We start from the raw sequence: 22,860 nt of genomic DNA on the forward strand, positions 1-22,860 counted from the left end.
CGTGTATTGTATATATGTATTTTACGTACAATGGATTTTCGCACGATTTTCCTGTTTGTAGATCGTTATTGGAAATCGATGCTGTTCGTAACATACAAGCTTTTCTTTCCTTGTTACGTAAATAAGGGAACTGTGGGTGAATCGAAGCAGATAATTCGGCGTGTTATGGTGAAAAGATTTTATCCGCAGATGCGACTTGTACGTTTATACACTTTCTTACGCAACTGCAATTCCCACGTCAACGCATTCCGCCTTTGACGATTCCGCATTAAGACGATTCTTTTCAAATTCTAAATGCACGTCTCAAATATTAAATTTTTTCATACCTTCGAGAGATTCTTGGCATGTTTAGTTGGCGAACAATATCTCGTTTGCGAAGACAGATTAATCAATCGAATGGTTTCCAACAAATATACATGTAGTAGTAACGCAAGAATACTTTAATTAATTAACCTATTTTATTTTAAACTACCAGCATATATTATAGTATTAGAAATATAAAAATTTTTAAGAAATTAATTTGTATTCTTAAGAAAATGTAAATATATTTTTAAAATTTTGTTGAATATTACTATACACAATTTTATAATTTTTATTTTTATAAAAAAGCTCATCTTTTATGTAAATATAGCTTTGATATCGTTTGTGTTATAAATAATTTGTTTCTCATCACAGTTTTTAACTCGATTTGCCAGACTTTTGTCCGACATTGTTTGAATAAAAATAGTATTATTTTTGGATCATTTTCCATCAGGATTTTCTATACAGAAAAGCCAATTAAAATTTCTATTAAATGTATAGAAGCTACGTACTATTTATCGTAACTGATGCATACAACAATATCGCAACCAACATAGAATTACATTTGACATTTTCATTGTTCATCGTTAAATCATATTTGTATGATTTCGAACGTGACACGAAAGGAAAGTTTGCGAGTAACAGTAAAAAATAGTTACACGTATGGAAAATAAAACTATTTATCTAAACAAATAGTACAGACAAAATTCAGCTACTAAAGCTAATATTCGGATTAAAAATTGTATTTTTGAAGTATGAGTTATACTGATAATTTTCTGTAAAATTAAACATACATTTGAAAAATTTTAGGCCTAATAAGCTGAATATCTCGAAAAATGTGAAAGATACGTAAAGTAGTACAGACAAAAGTTGTATGATTTGATGGAAACGAATAATGATAAATTAATATTCAACAACTCAATTTTTCGAGATCATATAAAAGTTATTTTTTTATAGATGTATAATTCTTTTAAATAATATAATTTTTCTAATTATTTTGCATATAAAAATATTAAAGTAGAGCTATTGAAAAATCAATAGTTTAACTCTGGCTTATTTCAACATAAAGTGTGAATATATATACTGTTTTTCACTCTTGAGTTAAAAAATATCCAAGATGCAAACTTATAATTGATTTACTGTTTTACGTGTTAACATTCATCCGCGAGTAATTAAAAAATAGAACATTTCTAAAAGAAAAACTTGTTACTAGAGATTTGATGAAAGAAAAAAACTGCAATACAGTCGGTGACATTAACTACGAGCTGCCAACCGCTAATTCTGGCGCAATGTAATTTGTTGTAAAATAATTTCCCATTTTCTTTCAGGATGTATCCTCGACATTCCATCGGTCCCAGTCTAGATTGGGCTACGAGGAACGTCCTCAGTCCCGGGTGGGTTACGCCTCGGATTCCAGGTGCGCCAGCGGGCTCGGGTACGACGACACCGGTGGAGGTTACCTGGATCAGAGTGACCCGAGAATGTATTGCACCGGCGGCTATTGCATGGGAGATACGATGATGGCGACGAGCAGAGGCGTATGCGGCGAAGAGGTTGAACTCGACATGCGGAGGCACATTCAGGCATGCGCCTGCACATGCAACCACATGGGCTACGGGAATTACATGGACTATCAGGTGAGATAGGCATATACGCTCGGCGATACATAATTAGCCGTTAATTCCACAGGAAAAGAAATGGGATCACTCCGTGCACTCCGGTCGGAGATCCGGTCCCAAAAGTATACTTGCGCGAAGAATCATGCGAATGCTCGTTACCCGCGCATAGATTATGGACACTACGTGAACAGTTAACCGCAGAAGCACAGTTAGCTGTTCACGGAAAGAACGGTTTTGCTAAAGTATTTAAAATTTTAGACACGGAACTGAAATTAATTGTGTCGGCCTAGCAAAATGATTATGTAGGATATTTATGTATGACGACAATGTTGCAAGAAGTTTTTAAAATTCTAGCAACTAGCTTGAGCATGTAACATAATTGTTTTGACGATCCAACGTAATTATTTGCAAATCTGTACCTAGTTAAATGTTTAGATACTTTATCAAAACCGTTCTTTTTGTGTTTGTTTAACGAAATTTAACTGATCGGTTGGTTTCCAACCGTGATGATATTACTCATGGAAAGGAGGAGGAGGACGTTTCAATCGAAACACAATGACAATCTCGATGAAAACACTGGACCTTATGAAACTGGCGTAATATCGCGCGCGTTATGCGAGACGTGTATGCACGTTTGTAGTCACGATGCGATATTGCATCCTGTCGAGGACGTCTCGCGAAAGAAATTCCGTCCGCAAATGTTTCGTGATGAGGGAGAGAGAGAGAGCCAGCCTTCATAAATATAGAGGGAAACGGTACATCTAGACGTGAAGTATAATGATGAAATCCTGGATTTTTCTGTCGCGAATGACACAATATCATAACCGCGGCCAGCAGCACTCGTCAGACTGAATATATTCTCTGTTTCATCTCAAATTCTAAAATTGTTTACCTTCAAAGCTTTAAAGCTGAAGACAGATACATCATGCTAAGAAGCTTTTTCTTTCTTTCGTGCTTCGAGATGTACAATTCCGAAGTCTGACGTGAAATAACACTTTGTACAAGCTACTTTGTATGAACAAACGAATATATAATTGTCATATTTTCCTCTGTATTCGTGAAATATCCTATTACATTCTGCGTTTACTTTGATGCATCCAAAAATAATAAAGGATGGCGATATTTGAAATTTATCCTGAAATTAACCTTTTCTGCTTATCATAAATGAGACACTTTTTTATTTTCTTTTTTTAATTATATTATCTAGTATTTATCAATATAATTGGACTTTTTATAGCTTTGGTTAAACCTTTAGGTCCAATTTTAACTCTCCAATGGTCATTTGTTAATGCTTTTGTTGTTATAAATAAATTAATACCCTAAAAATGTTACTTTTTATTTGTACGTGAACTATTCTAAATAAATACATAGTTTTTAAATAAAATAGATACCCTAAAAAACAAAATGTGATTTGTTCCAGATTTAATTTTCAATCCTTTAAATATAAAATTAAAAAAGCGTTAGTTTCCACAAATAAATGCAATTTTGCGGTAATTTGAAGGGTTTAGGCGTTGCGTATTTATGTTCAAAGAGGTTTTGAGGATGCTAATTTTAAATTTTTTATTATAATTTTGTATTCAAAATGATGGCCCTAATTTTCTTTTTTTCTGCCATATTAGATTCGCCATTCTGAATTTTAGAAACCTGACAGCGGATTTGAATTCAGTGACCCTAAAAAGCTATAATAGCATGCATAATGTGAAGATCCTTCCCGAATTACGTGAAAGGGTTATCTTGGGAACGGCGAATGTCCATGATCCCTAGAGATTCAAAAGCGTACTATTTTTAATATATTCTTTACATCGTAATTTGTGATAAATTATTGGATAGATTGCTAATACGTATTTATATAATTTTTTGTTTCTTAACACGCTAGATGTTACTTAAAATATTGTCATCATAATAATGTAAATTAAAAATTATGCAAATAATTTTTTTTAAATATTTGCTAATATTTAAGCATGATGCAAATATTTGCTTTTAAAAAACATAAAAAGCTTAAAACGCCCGATATCTATCGCGGAAATGGAAAATCAGAAAATTCTTTCGAATCTCTCGATACGTTCTCGGCAGCCAAGCTTTTATCAAATTTATTTACCCCTCGAATTTTGCTCGAAGCAATCGTCTCGGGATTCAATCGCTGTCAACATTCGCTCCGGCTCATTTCGTCGCGATAAATATGTAATGTAGACACATCACCTCGTCGAATTATTACAACTTGCGCGCACCGTCTGCTCATCCGTCCCTAGAAGCTCTCGTCTTCCGCGCGGTACCGCGACCAGACTTACTATCAGAGGTAATTCATCGTAGTTTGAAAAATTCACAAGCAGCTTCCTGCCTAGAGACCACCGGCGTCTGCTTCTCCCGCTGGCGTTTCATCTTTTACGTGCGACCGAACTGTCCGTGAAATCCTTCCGCGAAGAGCCGGAATAGCGCGAACACTAAGAAAAGAGGAAAGAGCGGAGGGAGAAAAAGACGATGGAAAGACAGCCGGAAAGAAAACGCAAACGTTCGTAGTTTCAGCCCGAGTTTCCTGGGTCGAGAGGAGCCGACCGCATTGCGCTTAAGCCTTTACGATTATGCGATAATATACGAGCCTCTACGAGGCGTCCATAAAGAATTCTTTCTCCGCAGACGAACGTGCGCTACATATGTTTCCGCGAGCGAGGAGTTTCTATGTCTCTCCGCCGGGTTGTCTCCCGTGAGGATGCTAACATATATTTGTCGGTGACAAATCTCCTTCGAAATCCGAGATATCGCGGATCCACGGCGCGGCGCGGCTCCATCTAATATTTCGTTAAAAGCATCGAACCGGGTAGGAGCCTCGCGATTACCAAGTGTCACGAAGTGGTAAACGAAAGAAAATCGATTACGCCTGAATTTACATGATTACTTTCCACAGTTTTCACTACGATCAATCATCATCCTTTGTCGTATGAGATACACCCGTCGCGATGAGAAAGAAAATTTTCATTTGTCAGTCCCTACTCCATTTTGTTAACAGAACACGTAACGAATCACTTCTCTTTATTTTTAAAGCGTAACAATTGCTCGATTAAAATAATTATAATATAATAAAATAATTATAATATAATAAAAAGATTTAACATGTAATAATTGATAACTGAAGCATCAAACTAGAATTTCGCATCCTAAGCAGCACCAAATGAGAAATACTCGTACAATAAAAAGTAGCTTAAGTGGTACGTATTTGACAATTCTCCCCTACGCACGATACATCTAATCTGTGTTTGCTAATCTGTACATGGATTTCAAGATTTTTGTTCTATGTTTAACGATCTATCTATTTATCTATTTATCATCGTTACGGAAACATCGTGTACCAAAAAATCATGGTCTCGCTCAGGAAAATACGCGCGGCTACGCGAACTTCTACTGCGCGGCCTCGTTCGACCGGAACGCTTCGCGCGGAAAAAGGAACAAGAGAAAAGGAAGAGAGAGAGAGAGAGAGAGAGAGAGAGAGAGGGGTGAAAAATTCATTTTGAAATGGGCACTGCCTAACGGGGCTGCGCATCGAACTTCAGAGCATCGCGCGCGTCCTGGTTCGGACGAGCTGCGATCCTGGCCGGTTGCCAGGGAATCGTGAAGGGACCGGAAGCGGCGAGGATGAATAAAAAAGCCGCTGCGCGCGCGGGCGTATCTATCATCGCGATACCTGTCAAGGTGTGCGGGGTGGTGTGCGGGCGTACGTGGGTGGAAAGCGACCGCGTTACTAGCGCGTGTGCGGCGACGAAGCTATACACGGGACTCTTCGAAAATCATTTCGAAGCAGACAGGTGGGGAGAATCCATTCTCGGCGCGAGAAGGCACGCAGCAGCAGCAGCAGCAGCAACGCCGACGAGTCGTTACCACTGCAGTGCGGCGAGTAAACTTCGTCGAGTGCATAGATTGCACACACCGCGCCAAGCTTCTACGTTAGCCGCGCGACGTGCGCGGCAGAAACATAGTTACTGTATAGGGGGATACACGAAGTATAACAGTTTCATAAACCCATATTCCCTTTCCCGCCCTCATTCTTCCGTATAAAAAAAGCTCGAAAATACCGCATATAGGTAGAAACTGCGTATTCTCACGAATTAGTAATTTTATTTGATTTATCTTTCAGTTACATATGTTAATGATTTTTTTCTCTTGAAATCAGTTTTACATTAATTCAAATTTTTGCAGGCTGTAAGTTATAATAATAAAAGAAATATTCATAAATATGAAATAATGGCAATCACTAATATTCAATCGATCTATTCAATCGATCCTTTTGATATAATTTTAAATTCATGACGACGCTAGTGGGTACAAATGTACCCCAATTTTGCGTGGCAGAATAATAGTCTAAAATTATAATTATTTTTTAAATTACTTTTCTAAAATTTAAGTAACAAAGAGAGAGAATTACAACTTTTATAATGAAACAAATTTGACTTTTCTATCTCTTTCCATTTATTTATAAAAAATTCACGCAGTAAGGCTTCGTTTTGACACTTCTAACTTATGCAGTTAAGAATTAAATTCTAAAAAAAATATACAATTAAAGTAAATTTAAAATTCACAGATTGGCTCCAAATTGTAAAAAAAGATAATTATAATACTCTCTCTTTTTTACTGTGCTGCGCAGAGAAAACTAAATTTCCTATCGAAACAATAAACTTTTGTATTTAATGTAATGCTTTTGCATGTTAACTGTTCAACTGAAACTGATTCAAACGTGGGCGGAGCTACCGGAAAAAGTTTCATATATGTATACTGCGCCGATAACGCGGCCGCTTAACTAAACGTACTTCTCCTTCTGTTTCATCGCAAATGTGGTAACGCGTCATATGGTCGAGTAGTGGATCTCGACGTTCCGAGTGTGTTTGGGAATTAGGTAAAGGGATTCCATGGATTATATTCGAGAACTTCGAGCTCCTGGAGGATTTCGGACCGAGGATCCTCGAGTTTCTCGGGACCACAAGTCAGGATAATAACGTCAAGGAGAAGCCGGTGGCTCCTGTTGAGACAGATTCGCGATAGTCGCATGAAAAAGTCACGAGAGAAATCGAGAAGAGGGGCGGGCAATTGACGGTGCCGGTCTCTCTCGTCGCAAGGCGCACCCCCGGATTTTACAATATGTATCGCGACCGCATGTGCCGATATAATTACATGCGACGTAATTATGTGGCGACCTATTGTGACGACTTGGGAATGCATCAATTATTACCAACCACCGAACAAACATCGTCTAACCGCTCGATATTAACTATCATCGCTTTAGAACCTAGCATTGATCACGAACGAGTTATTAAATCGCTGCATCATTAATTATCAATTGCCGATGTGGTCATCAAGTAATTGTATGTAGTAAGGCATTACTCTCCAGAGCATTGAGATAATTATTCGTTTTGTTTATTTGATGAAAAGTGTAAACGAAAATGGTAAACGTCCAGAGAATACACATCGGCCATATGGCGTACGATGCATATATTGGTGTTTGTAAAGTTTATTATTGGAAAAATGTCAAAATTCTCGTAGTTAAAGCAAGATTCGTAAATTTAGGGATTTTGGCTGCGCTTATCTGTGTTCCCATTAACGAAATAATTAGTTCCTCGGGAAGTTAGAAACGTCAGAGATTCCAATGTAGGACATACCGAAACTCTGGATAATAAATGCAAATTGCGAGTCTTCAAAGTGCTCAGCCAAAGACACGCCGTCGTAAGTATGGCACTTTCATTAGCATACGGCAGAATCAGTCTGTTTCGCTCTCGATAGTAACGCAAGTCCAGTAAATTAGCAGCAGAATATAATAATATTGATTTAACGCAATAACGAGGGCAGGAAAATGCAATGTTTCTCGTAATGAGAGGTACAACGGAATAATTTTCAGGGCGTTAACTCGATAATAACAAGCAGAAATAGGATAACGTAATACAGTCATACTGATTCGCATCTATTCGTTTAAGTTTCGTCGCAAAAATTTTATGATAAGAAATTTTAATTTCCGTCGACGCGGTATTCTAACGTATACAGTGCATTATTATTATTTCTTTTATTTACGAAAGATATTTATCTGGATTCGTCAGAGATACGACGACAGCATAAAATTTTTTTATTTCTAATAATTTCTATTTTTCAAATTGAACCAAACGTTTGCTTTATATAAGAAAGCTTTTAAATAAGTTAATATATCGAATCTTTGTACGTGGGAAAAAGGAAAAAGGAAGGGGTGATAATTTTAGAATGCCTTACACACATTTGTTAAAGTATTGCATAACGGTATAATGTCACCACCGTTCACCGCTCCGTGTCTTCTCAGAAGAAAAAGTTGCGCTGTTCCTGCGTTGTTAACTCTTGGGTCAACTTTCTATCAAACACGCGGAAGTACGGAAAAATCCGATATCCGCTGCGACGTTCAAACGTGGTAATCAGAAAATGTTACCTCAATGAACGTGCGCTCTAAATTTAGAAAAGAACGCGATATTACACGCCTCTTCGCCGTCAAGGAGCGACCTACGATATTAGATTGCGCCTTAATTAGAAAAGAAAAATGGCGCTAACTATAAATGCGCAGAAATACTCGTGTATTCACTTTCCGGAACAGAAGAGCCTTCTGTTATTATTCCGCGAGATATTCAATTAGCGGGAATACACAACGTTGTATGGGCTAACGCAGTGAGAATTAAAATATCTCAACCGTAGTAACATCTCGTAAGCGAACGAGTGTAAAATATGAAGAGAGATCTTTTTAAATAAAGAATAAAAGAAAGATAGAGAGAATATATATTACGCCCCCGTAAGAAAAGTAACGCAAGTCAAAATTTTTTGAATTTTTTGTTATATGTAAATTGTGTTAATAATATTTATTTAGAACACAAGTTGCAATGTGAGATACGATATACAGTTTAAAGATATTAATTAAATTTATATAATTATTTAAGGAAGAATTGCCAAATAAATATTACTTAAGTTATTTTTGATATTTCCCATTTAATACTGATATGCAAGTAAATGTTAAGAATTGTAGCTTGCTATTCGATTACCTGCTACTACAATGTTTAACCTTTCGCCAATAACAGATTAATTTATTATAAGCCTCTTGGCAACATGCTACGAAAAGAATGAATTAGGCAACTGTTTGCCTACATTGTACCTACGGGTCTTTTAAATAATATAAAAATATCAAATTTATAATTTAAAATAATTAAAAATATAAGAAATCACTCACTAACACTTATTTTATTAATAATTCATCAAAAAATATAAGATATTTTATAATTAATTATAAATAACAATATAATGAAAAGAGACAAAAGCGTTAGTAATCTGACTTGAATTTATTTTTGCAACTGACATATTTTTATTCATATTAATTATTAATTTTATTACATGCAAGTATTATCTTTTATTACTCTTACATTAATATCATTTATTGTAATAAATTTGGTACAATTTAAAAAACATGATAAATTCCATTAAAGTATTGATTTCTTTGTGATAATTATAAATGAATATATACAATGTATGGGAAATATTCTATAATAAATTTTGTATGTAAAAATGTAACAAATACAAACTTGCACAAAATTAATTATTATTATCAGCTACAAAAATTGATCAAAAATTAACATCGATATTTGTTTTTTTTTTTAATATTGTTATTGTACAAAACAAGATGTAACCTGTTAAATTTTTGTCTACATTACTTTCCTTTCTTATTTACTTTATGTTCTCGTTACTAAATATTGCTTTCATTAAGTAAAAATATTCTAAGCGACTGGTAAGCATTCAGCTGTTCTCCCCTATATAATTATATGAATTTACATAAAATATTGCGCTTTATTTTTTCTTGATCTTTAATTTAAACTTTCGCAACTTGACTCCTCCCGTAAAACGAGAATTTGAATTTGAAAGACTATCCTTTGCATAACTCTCTTTGTAATTTTTGATATCGAAGATTTCTATAATAAAAGTTGAAGCTGACTTTCTATACCCAAGTAAAACTCGGGAGTTTTATTGGATAAGGATTTTTGTTATTAATCTACAACTCCAAAGTTTAATTTATCGAAGCTAATAATTCCCGTAAGAACTTGGTATTCTTGGTAGCTCTAATATTCGTTTCATCATGCTAAGCGTTACAGACACCAATAAATATCAAACGTTGTGTAATTCGAGACTCAGGCTTTCACGTTCCTTGCCGAACAGAAAAGAAATTATTTCGATCGGGTCAGCGAACATTTGATGCAGCCGATATCGAACCTTTCCGGCATATTTTCGCCGAAAACAACGACCGCGGTGGCAAAACGAATGCGTTACCCTCTCGCGCGCGCGGAAATTAGAAAACACCAACGCGCCGCGCGCGGCAAAATCTATTTCTCGCTCTTCTCTCCAACCGTGTCTCGACGATCCTCTTTCTTTCTACGCGAGTACCTCCGAGACGAGCTCCGAGGGTTGCGCACCTTTTGTTCGCACCCCCGGAAACGCTCTCAGACCGGCCCTTTCTCTTCTGACGCTCCCATACCACTCTTGTCGTTTTTCACCCTCCGGCCACCAACAGCGAGTTAAATATTTAGCTCGAAGGTGAAAAACTGAAGACGCTGCGCGAGCCGGAGAGAAGAGAAGAGAAGAGAAGAGAAGAGTCGCCGCTTGACAGCGGAGGAGAAATTCTCGGATCGAGGAAGATCGACGAGTAGGGGGATGTGATCGTCGGGTTGAAAGCGGAGCGGAAATGGGTAGAAGTTCAGCGACAGGCATTGTGGCGGCTAATCGAATTTTTCAAAACCGACGCTGTTACCGCCAGCCTAATTGGACGCGGCGCCGCCGCCATTTTTGCCACTGGGTAACCGTGCACCTGGCTTGGGTATCCTCCACCATTTCTCTCTATCTGCCTCTCGATGAAGCGTCTCCCTTCCGCGCTTCGATCACCTTTTAATTGGATTACGGCCGCGCGTACAAACCGGAAAATACGGTCGCGCAGGGGACGAAAACCGCTCTCTCGCGTGTGCAAGTGGCGAATTTAAGGGACTCCAATAACAGTAATTTGCAAATTCGTTATGGCAGAGCGACTCGGCAATAACGTTCTGTTATCGCACCAGCGAACCACACGCGCGAGCTTTTAGCGCCGTTGCGACGAGACCGAATAAAAGTGCGGAGGAAATTAAATTCTACCATGAACAATGTGCAGAAGGAAGCGCTCGGATATTAAATCTCAGTATTCGGCTCGACATTTCTCTTAAAAGTTACACGTGTGTGAAAGCTAACAATACGTCTAAAATATCGCGGCGTTTCGCCAGTGAAACCGGTACAGCGGCAAAGGGTTAAAACATTAGGAAAGAGCGTTTGTTTTTATCAAACAATAGGTGGAAAAAAAACGAGTGAGCGCGAATAATGGGAAAATATTAATGGAAAAATAAAGCATACAAAAGCGGGAGAATCATACAATTTACGGTGTACTTGAAATTCGTCGCGTGTAGGAATATTAGTGGCATGAAAAATCAAAGCTACACGGCAGCTATATGTTTCGTTGACAAAAATTTATATAAAATATAAAATTATTAGATATTTTGACAATTAGACATCCAATGAAAAAAATTAGTTGTTTAAATAACGAGTTTTTTCGGTTATGATTATGATTCTTCTAATATTACTTTTTTTTTTTTTTCAGTGTTTTAATAACAATTTTTTTATGTATTTTTATTTCTATTTTGTCTGTGTATGTGTGTAAAAGAAAGAAAAAGAAAATATTAGAAATAATTGAGACTGGAACAATAAAATAAAAATAACATAAAATAATTTAAACATACGTATTTTACATATATGTATAAAGATAGAAAAATAATATAAAAATATTCGAAATAATACTAATTTCTTTATATTTTACTTTTTTAAGTAAAGTTACTTTATTTTTCTTTACTTTTCTTTAAATACTAGACGATGTTCCTCTATTATCAAAAACTTGAACATTCATATTCTTCTATTTTTCATACTTTTGGAACTTTAATGCATAAAGAGTGCGATATCAGTACTATACTACGTTCTCTTTTTATCGGCCATTAGATGTAAATCAAGATTAGCATGATTCAATAGCGCTGAGAACGCAGTGCAGGAATGCAACTAAATGATAGGTTACTTACTCCTCTCCCCTTACTCGCACTGCCCGGCACCGATCGACGTCGATCAAGCCTCTGCTGCGAAACAATGATTACGATAGGGTTAGAAAACGGCAGTAGGCATGAGCATCGATATATTTCAATTGCAAGCCCAAAATCACAAATCTTGGACAGCGATGATATGTAACGATCGACGAGACACGCGACGCGAGTGCGTCGCGAACGATTGGTACCGGGCGAGTAAATAAACAAATGATAGATTACCCCTCTCACTCCGGCCGCGCTGCCCGGCATCGACCTACGCCAACCAAGTTTCTGCTGCTCCTTCGCTCCGAATCATTCGCAGCTGCTTCTTCATAGCGCTCACACGCGTGCGTTTATAATCGAAACGCGACAGACACAGAACTAATTGCGCAAGCCGTATGTAATTCTCGATTAAACGTGATTTTGAGAGCGCTTCGCTGCGTCGCGTCCGCTCCGTGGCGTTCCGTTGGCGGGAAAGAGCGTCGACAGCGGATGACGTCACGTCGGCAAGTTCACTTCGATTATCGCCGCGACACGACGCGAGTCAAGCGAGAGTTAAGAGGTCGAAATCGAAACGACTAATCGAGACGACTTCCGTGCATGCACAAGTGTTTGACGCGTACTGTAACGCGCGCCGAGATGAATATGCAGAAAGTGAAGGTTAATCGCGTCGATTCGGCGGCATCTTAACCGTAGCTTGACTCGCGTCGTGTCGCGACAGTAAGTCAGAGTGAACTGGCCGACGTGACGTCATCCGCTGTCGACGCTCTTTCTCGCCAACGGAACGCCACGGAGCAGACGCGACGCAGCGAAGCGCTCTTAGAATCACGTTTAATCGGGAATTACGTACGGCTTGCGCAATTAGTTTTGTATTCGTCGCGTTTCGATAATAAGCGCGCGCGTGTGAGCGCTATGGAGAAGCAGCTGCGAAGGATTCCGAGGGAAGAAGCAGCAGAGACTTGGTCGGTGTAGGTTGGTGCCTGGCAGCGCGATCGGCGAGAAGGGTAAGTAACCTATCATTTGTTTATTTACTCGCGCGGTACCAATCGTTCGCGACGCACTCGCGTCGCGTGTCTCAATCGTTTTATATTACCGCTGTGCGCTGTCCAAAATTGTGTATAAAATTATGTAATCACTTGTTACGGATTTGTGTGTGTGTAATTATTTTTATATGCTTAGACATGTAATTTAATATTGTAATTCAATACACGTCTAAGCTTAACAAGTACAAGAATTACACGCATAAATTTAATTTAATGTATAAAACATGCAAATGCGTAAAAAGTGACTGCTTTTATATATTTGGATTTACAGTGCAATCTAATAAAAAGTCTGTTGTTTTCTCTCTCTCTCTCTCTCTCTCTCTCTTTCATGCAGAAAATCATATAAATAAATAAAATGTAATATTAATAAAAATAATAAATTTTATTTTGAGAATTGGAAAAATTTAAGAAAAAGACCATAAAACAAAAATACTTTTATCAGTCTCGTTATGACTACAGTGTTGTAAGCTTTGTAAACTTTTTATACGATTTACAATTTTAATTTAATTAAAGAAAGAGTTGCGATATAAATTTTCGGTTTCGGTTCGGGTCTCTAATCTTAATACAACGAGAAATCAATAAAGATTTTTAAATATTAGAATAACTACTACTGCTGAGCAAAAAATCTCGGAATTCTATATTAACGAATAATATTGTTAATTTAAAATGAATGTGGGAAGTATTCGTATATATATTTTACATTATTTCTAAAGGGAGATATATTCATTAAAAAATAAGCTGATAATACATTATGCAAGTCATCAATATAATAAAATACATTTTATTCTCTCACTTTCTCACTCTCTCAGCTCTCTCTCTCTCTCTCTTTCTTCTTTATTTTATATTAATAAAACATGTCTAAATTATTATTTTACTCTTTTTCTTTGCTATTCACTTTTAGTACTCAGAAAAAGACAATTCCGCGGTTCCGTGTCTAAATATCGTCTCTGTCACCGAAATTTACAACGCGAATTTCCACCGTTTCACCCTTGTCGTTTCATTCCCGAATTTCTGAAAACTTGCCCAAGTTTACGAGAAAGGTACGCAATTTCAGCGCAACAGTAAAAGCACATCGCCATGGAGAACCATCGATTGCAAAGTTTCGGAAGTTTCAAAGCTCTTCTAAAATTTTTAAACTTCTCCCTTTTTCTGCACGAATCACGCTTCCCTGCAGGTTATCCCATTAATCGAAGATCCTCGCAGGACCGATGCGGCCGTAGTTTTTTTCTCTCTCTCTCTCTTGCACCTGTTGCCGAGCGAAATCGCTTTGCCCGGCTGATCGACGAGGAGAAAAAGGCGTTATTTATTTAATAGCCTCAACCCGCATCCAAATCAATCCCCTCGTTTACGAAGACTACAGTTCGAAATTCCGCTTTAAATAATAAGACATGCGGATACAACCGATAATTCAACTCTCTAACTTTTGACTCGTGCAAAAAAAAAACAATTTTTTATTTACTTGTTTCAATTATGGATCATTATTAACTTTCAAAAATTGCGTTTTTTGATTACTGCATTAGACAAAAATTTGTCAAAAAACTAAAATATTTAGTCCAATGTGTTCAACTAAATATTGAGTTGATTTAGTTAATTTTTCATTAAAAAATGTTAATGGGCAACATGAATGAATTATACCTTTTTTCGTATAATTAAGTAATTGTTGAATGAATCCATTGTTTATTGTATAATTAAAATCAAAGAAAAGTCCATAGACAGTCATATCAAGATCTTAGTGTTGAAATAACGTGTCATATATTATTTTACATATGTAAAATTCAATATTTACTTGAACGTATCGGATTAAATATTTTAATTTTTTAGCACATTTTTTTCTCAGTGTGTTAATCTAAATTAAATGCACGAGCTTGTTAAATTGGCACAAAGAGCTCTCGTAACCATCGTTGCGGAATGAAAATCGCGGAGTCGCGCAAAGTAGTTACGGACCGTCATAGTCAGACGGCTCAGATATCCTACGCCGTTACTGGAAATGATGAACTTAATTCGCAAACTGTTAATTCCCGTCGTACACAAACTTAGCATATGTATAGTACATAAATGTCCAATGATACTCTCAGCAACATAAGTTGTAACACCATATTGTTCTCAGCAATTTATGCCGGGTATCCTATTGGTCAAGACGTTTATATGCTACTTGTAGTCCTATGTAAATTTGTGCGGTAGGGAGCTTTACCCCTTGCATATTTTGGCAGAAGTACAATCGCGCGTCATGTTGGAAAACATCCCACTAATTCATATCCATGTTCATTTATGTTACGTTTTAATTCCGACTGATCAATAAAATGTACAAATAACAGCAGAGATATATATATATATATATATATATATATATATATATATATATATATATATTGTTAAAACAAATTTATATATTTTTCCACAGTCGCCACAGATAACGTAATATTTTGTCATTTTTTTAATATAGAATAAATCGTAATTGCACGCGCGCGCGCGCGCACACACACACACACACACACATTTTTCAACGTGATACCGATTATACGTTGCCAGAAACACGATTAAATATCTTTTGGGATTTTTACTTGAATTTTCAAAATCTACGGACCAATTTCAATCCTTGCAAATTAATGATGTTAAAGCGAGAAAAAGATTTGCACCGATTACACGGTTTCGAGACTATTGTTGAAGCGTTAGGATTGTCACGGCTACGCGGGATCAGACAGACAGGATTTCGCCCCGGCGAAAAGGGGAATGAGATGAAAACGGAGAAAGAGAAAGAGCGGAGTGTACGTAAAAAGGGAAACAATCGGAGAGAAGCGTGAGGACAAAGCACGAGGCATAATTTATCACGGGCGACGGCTGCCTCCCACGGTTGGGACCGGCACTGGAAAAAGCTGCATACGTGATAACATAACACTGGAATTAGAGTCACTGTGATTAAGCGCGCGTGAGCGACCAACGACGTAAGAATGCGATAATAAGAAGCGAGCGCGGAAGGTACTTTCACTCGTCTTCTTCCCACGCAAAGGAAAACAAGCGGGGCTCTTCGTGGAAGAGCGTCAAGTTGATTAGGTAACTTGTCGAATAGCGATAAGTGGATGAAGGTTATTTTTAACAGCCGCCCTTAGCTCTGAGCTAAGAAAACGCGATATATTTGAGGGAGACGAAGTGTCTCGTTTCCCGTTTCTTACGACAGGCTGACGGAGTAACCTGTTCGCCAAGACGTCGTAATTTCACATTGTACGCCATAACGGCGTCCGCCCGCGTAACGGTGTTTACACAAGGGATGTGGATTCAGGGCTTACAACGCCGTAGGGATGTTATTCACATTTGTCCATTAAGATTATGTCACGCGTTGTTTACCACTACGAGAACTACTAAAGTGAGCGCGGCAAATCGCTGGAAATTCAGACGGGTCCGACGATTGCCGTCCACCCTGTTAAGCCCCGTATCGGATTACACGTTTGGAAATTAAGATTGCATTGTGATAGCGCGCATTGGAAATTCGGGCGTTCGGCCGGCGAGATCGAAGTCAGCTAAGTCCTATTGATCATGTTCCAATCTCCAACGCATAATTGCAATGCAATCTCAATCTCCGACAGCAGAGTCTGATATGAGCTTTGCAGCGATGGTCCTTCTGCTCGTTTAAGATGTCACCGGTGGCCATATGGATATGACCAATGACTGTTGGGCATCCCGGAAATCCTGGCAATCACGAGGCACGTCCGTATGATTACTGTCATCTTAGATGACTAACGAGATCAACGCGGTAACAATGGTCAATCAGTGATTTTGGTCGCGATGATTACAGGAGTATAGCATTTAGAATCTACATATAGTCACGTATCAATGATCAACAAATATATAGCCATTGCTTATGTAATGAATAACAATCGATATGCATATCTGATTGTTAGTACACAGCATTAAAAATTTCAGGACTAAACCTGTCGTCCTTGGCAATATATTGATTTAACCCCTTTACAGTGTATACAGCACATCTAAAAAAAAACCAATTTATCGTTTTGCGATTTGTATAAAACTTTGTATTCTATAGGTTTTGAAATTTCTGAATCCGAATGTTTCTGAATTTCAAAACTCAATAGGACGGAGTATAATTTGAAAAAATAATTAAATTTTCACAAAAATGAGTACTTAAAAATTGTTAAATCGCTGAATCAAAATAGATCAAAATTTTGTTTATAATTGTGTGCAAAGCGATTTCGATTTTTATTATCAGCTCGATATATTTCACACGTATTTTTGGCTTGACACGGCTTGCGTCACTCCGTCTACTGTATTTTTATCTCAAATTATTCTGGATTGTTATTTCATCCTAGAACTGTAGGTATAAATTTAACTTTTGATATTCTGACATAAGATTTTAATTCAATAAACTTGGAATCCCTAAAATGCTAATTTTGACCTTTCAATATGGTTCACCATTTTGGATTTCAAAAATTTGATATATTTGGATTCAGCAACTTTAGGATAATTATATTATATTTGTAATAATCCAATTATTTTTCCAAATTTTGATCCATTAAAATAGGCCATCATAATAGATCCGTCATATCCGTATAAAATTTTAATATCGTATTCGGACCCAACAATTTCAAAAATCAGGGTTGTCAAATGCTCAAACTATTTTTTATTCAATTTTGCATTTGATGCTTTTGGATACAAATCAAAATTCGAAATCGTAGCTCGATGTTTTAGTTCTCTATTATTACATGTTAAATCTCTCACAATAAATTAATTTATTGTGAGAGATTTAACATGTAATAATAGACGATAAAGTAACGATAAATTAATTTGTTGTAAATTTTTCTGAAAAGGGTGATTTAAAAAACTCACCTAAAGAATACATATGGTCTCTTAAATCGTATTATCTTCGAAAATATCGAATTTATGAATTAAAATAATTAAGAATATAAGTGACCATTTACTAATATTTATTTTATTATTGATTTGTCAAAACACGATCAAATATTTAATAATTAATAAATAACAATTTAAAAAATGATAAGAATACCGAAATAAAACTTGCTTCAATTAATTTTTGTAATTGGCATACTTTTATTCATAATAATTACTAGTTTTACTATTATTATTTACCAATCTTACGTTAGTATCATCTTTTTATAGTAAAATTTCTTGCGGTAAGAATTAGGAAACTTGATAGAATTTATAAAATTATCTATTTCATTTTTGTAATAATTGTAAATATGTATAAATAAATGAAAAATATTCTATAACAATTCTTCTTTTAAGAAAGCATAACAATTGAATATAAAATTACATAGTTACGTTATTATCAGCTATACAAGTTGATGAAAAATTTACATAAAAATTTACATTACATGTACCTGATTTTCTAATGCTAATAGCATACAAAAAAACAAAATAAAACTTGTTAAATTTTTATCTATATATTACTTATTTTTTATTTATTTTTTGTTTTTGTAACTAACAATAAATGTCACTTATATTAAGTAAAAAAAAATATATAAAATATTGAATAGATACGCTTTAGAGACTGGTACGCATTCCATAACTTTCCCCTAATAATAAAATTGTATAACGGAAATTTAATCTCATTTTTGCCAGACTGCAAATGGGTAACTTGAATTACTTTAACAAGAAACCATAATGAAAGATATAATAAAGCTATAAACGGATAACATCAAAGTAGAGTATACCCGATCGAGTGCCTATTACCGTAGCCTTTTGAGTGATCAAGTAGGCGCATCTAATGACTGATAAAGTATCCCTTCGATTTTCGTACGGTATCAAGGACAGTTTCGAGCGTTTTTCACCAAGAGGCTGACATAAACCAAATTTAACTGGGTCGAGACAAAGGGATACCAGGCGGCGAACGCTTCCCCTTATTTTAAACTCTACATCCTCGATACACGCGATCCTAAAACTCCCGATGGGTACGCTTGATGCCGTACAAGCGATCCGAGAGACGAGCATACGAGGTTGCCTGTCGGCGACGATTTTATCCTATTGATTTCGCTCGCGGAGGCTTCCAGGCTAGAGGAGAAGAGTACGACCGAGATGAAGGACCTTGACATCAATATCGGGCACAACAGGCAACCCCCGGGCCCCGCCGATGGCGCCGCCGCCGCCGCCGCCGCCGCCGCCGCCGCCGCCGTCGTCGCCGTCGCCGTCGCCCGCGCGCACTCGGCTTCCCTCCCGTTTCATCCCCTTCCGCAGGCGCACTATCTACCCTCCGCTCGCGACGACGACGACGACGACGACGACGACGACGACGACGACGACGACGACGCGGCGGCAACCGCTCTATGTGACGGAATCGCATTGAAGGCTGCCGAGGAGGCCGAAGTAGCTCGGAGTCGCTCGGCAGCCGCTCGTACACGCTCGTTCGCTATTCCGGAGAGCGGCTCCCAGAGAAACATCTGGCCCGGACGGCCGGACGTAAGTTACTGGCGTAATATGGCGCGGAGCCGTGAAATATTCCCGCTCGAAGCGCTCGCCTCCGGCGACGTATATTTAAATAATTACTTCCTCACCCCCTCGTATATGGCGCGTATGCCACCCCTGGCTACCCGCCCGCGGCCATATTCCGTCCTCCGCGCGTCCCCTCGGTCGTAATTCCTTACGTGATATTCGCCTCCATCCCCGGCCCCGGCCCCTCAAGCCCCCGCGCGATTCCTCGCGTCCGGGGGGCGATGCCAGCCGGCGCGGGGGCGGCACGGTGACTCGAGGAAAAATTAAAATTCCGTCCAGGCAAGGAGCAGTGGCGGACCGCCCCGATGGGAATGCCTTCCCCTGCGATTTTCGCGCGACTCTCTTCCCGCAGGAATGCGCGCAACTCGCTGGCGGTATGTCAACTCTCGTTATTTGTCGCGTAAAGGGCGTCGCGAGATAATCCGTCTTCCAAAGGCAGATACCTCCCATGACAAACTTTTCACGAAAAATTTCTTTTTAAAGCAGAACTCTCATGACTTTTTTCACGGGGAAATATTTAATTTTTAACACATATTAAATCGATATTTTTAACTCATTAAAATTTATAATGCCAAATTGATTATTTAAATTCTCGAAAATTAGCAGTATTGAAAATTATTATTCTCTGATATAAGCCCATCTAGGGGTATTTAAGAAAGCCTTATTTGCCGAGTACGTTGATTCTAAAAGAAATATACTTATTTTTAAAGCATTGTTATACGAGTACATGGATCTGTTATTTTCTATTGTTAGGAGGTTAAATAATATTTGTTATAATAAATAAAATATAATGCACATTTAATAAATTTTATAGATTATTATAAAAATAGATTTTTATAAAAATTTTTATAAGAACAGATTAAACACCCACGTCGTCATAAATTTTTTGTTGCACTAACAAACGCGTTAATTCTAATTTCCTAGCCCTTTTAACTTGTTTCTTGTAATAAATATCTTTTAAGTATATATTTTAGGCAGCTTTAAAGTGTATTTTTAAATGGTAAATTCAAAAGTGGATATTTAGCGCTCGGTATTTGGTTCAAGTTATATCATATTCATTTTCCTATGTGTTTATTATTTGTAATTTCTGTTTTTAAACACTGAAAGAAACAGCAAGAACGATTTTGTTAATATACAGATATGAAAACAATTATGTTGGGTCATTAAAATAATTGCATTATGCAGAAAGGATTTGGTAACTTTATGAAATAATAGTTATTAAATTTTTTTTAGTACAATGTAATTATTTTAATAATCCGACATAATTATTTTTATACATGTATTTCCACAAAATTGTTTTTTCCATAAAGAAATACTTTTCATTATTCTTTACGTATGTGTCTTAGGTATATAAATGATACAATAATTACTCTATTAAATCGAAGGCATAAAATACACTCTCTTTATTCTAAATATTTTTTTATCCTTGCAGTTACCAAGTATTTTAGAATTAACACTTATATCATCCGGATAGAAGCCGGATGCAGGAATATCGCGTGAAAGGTACTCGCGCGAAGGAAGAGCAAGGGGGTATCCGGAGGGTAAAACTTTATTGCGCGTAAGCTTAAATCGATCAGTAAAGTGGCGGTGCGCGCTCAATCGTTATCAAAGCCTCGGGCATAAATTTGATGCACGCCCATAGATACGTACGCATGCCAAGAGTGGCTGTACCAAATCACGATCAAACACACCTCATTAACTGTACGTTTACCGATCCAGGTAAATTCAAAGCGGTGCATTCGGTCGCGATACTGATCGCACACGCTGTCGCGGTATTTCAAGCGCCGCGGGTTATAATAACATTTCCCAGCGATGTCGGGGAGAAGTCGCGACGTCGTAACGCCATTAAGAGAATCAATCTGCTCTTGCGGTACTTTGAAACCCGGGAGATCTCTCTGGGGAATATATTATCGCCAGGTCGAAAACGTTTGACCTTGTTTCCGTTGCTGGTTGAACGCCCGTATCGATTCACGGACTTAAAAAGCCTCTACATCGCAAAATTTCTCGTTTTGGCAATGACCCATATTCTTATTCTATTTCTTTCAAGATCGAAAGAATCGAAATATTAATTATTTCTACCTTTTATTATTCATCATATTTAAATCATCATTATTATTTATATATAGACGACAAGATATTACGTCTGTTGAAATTCAACCCTTGTACAACCCTCGACAAGGGTTATAATGGTTACTCCGTTATTAGGTGACGAAATTCTAGAGATGATTTATGGAATCATTTGTTTACTAGCTCGCCACTGTATAGTACCGCTAATATGCCTACAGCCAAAATTTGTCATAAAGCATTTTTCTTTTGAGCATTTCGAAACTATTTCAAGGTACACTTTAAATTAATTTAATTAATTACATACACTTCTTTATCCCTTTTAAACTTGAACGTATTATGTATACTATATATTTGAGTGGTTTTTCTATTACTTAACATATTTTATTCGGCTGTATATATTTCAAGTTAGGCAAAATTAAACAATGGCATAGGATTTTGCTAATATTGCTCCAAGAGTATTGACGCCATAACAGATCTAATATGACCTCTTTTTCCAAGTTTGTCGATATCGAAGTAGTTATTCAATAAGTTGATTGTAGCTCTACTGTCAATCAAAATTTACATTACACATGTGCATTATAGATTTTCAGTACTGTAGTCTGTCTATGTGCAGAAGAATTTTGTGCACGTACGTTTGCATACATTCTGCAATATTTTTTTGTTATTTTGGATAAATATATAGTTTCATAACAAAACATTACTTTCTTTTAACAAAATCTATTGTTTTTAATTTATTTTTGTAGATGAGCTACACTACTCTTTTGTTTCTCTTTGACCTATAGACAGTATCGTCACATTATTTTGAATTACATTCTAAATAATAAATATTTGATAAGTTTTGAATGTATAATCAATTAAATAACACATTGATAATGTACTCGTTAATTTTTCAATATAGAATATTGATTATTAATAAAATTATTTTACAAAATTGGAAACCATAATATTTCTCCTGTATCTAAATTTCTCGTGGATACTATATGCGCGTAAATAATTTTGATATTATATACACGGAAAAAACGGTTTTGCCAAAGTATTTAAAAGTGCAGCTAGATGCAGATATGATAAAATGATTTGTTAAACCATCAAAATATTATAATTATGCAGAACGCTCAAACTGGTAACTAAAATGTCAAAATGCTTTCAGCGACATTGTTTATTATGTTAGAGTGTCCATAAATATCCTCTGATGGTCTAACAAAAAACTATTTTCAGATCTCAATCTAGCTAAATTTTTTAATATTTTAAATATAA

The 22,860-nt window shown here is 36.7% G+C and overlaps 1 protein-coding gene across 1 annotated transcript in view; it reads left to right on the forward strand.

The window, feature by feature from the left end:
* The window catches only part of LOC105205285 (dipeptidase 1), a 146,494-nt gene that overhangs the window by 8,901 nt on the left and 114,733 nt on the right, over positions 1-22,860 (forward strand). Inside the window, exon 2 of the mRNA XM_011174629.3 lies at positions 1,629-1,937. Coding sequence (XP_011172931.2) covers positions 1,782-1,937 — 156 coding nt within the window. The 5' untranslated portion in view covers positions 1,629-1,781. The remainder of the gene's footprint in view (positions 1-1,628; positions 1,938-22,860) is intronic.

Source organism: Solenopsis invicta, chromosome 6 (genome assembly GCF_016802725.1).
Source record: "Solenopsis invicta isolate M01_SB chromosome 6, UNIL_Sinv_3.0, whole genome shotgun sequence".
NCBI lineage: Eukaryota > Metazoa > Arthropoda > Insecta > Hymenoptera > Formicidae > Solenopsis > Solenopsis invicta.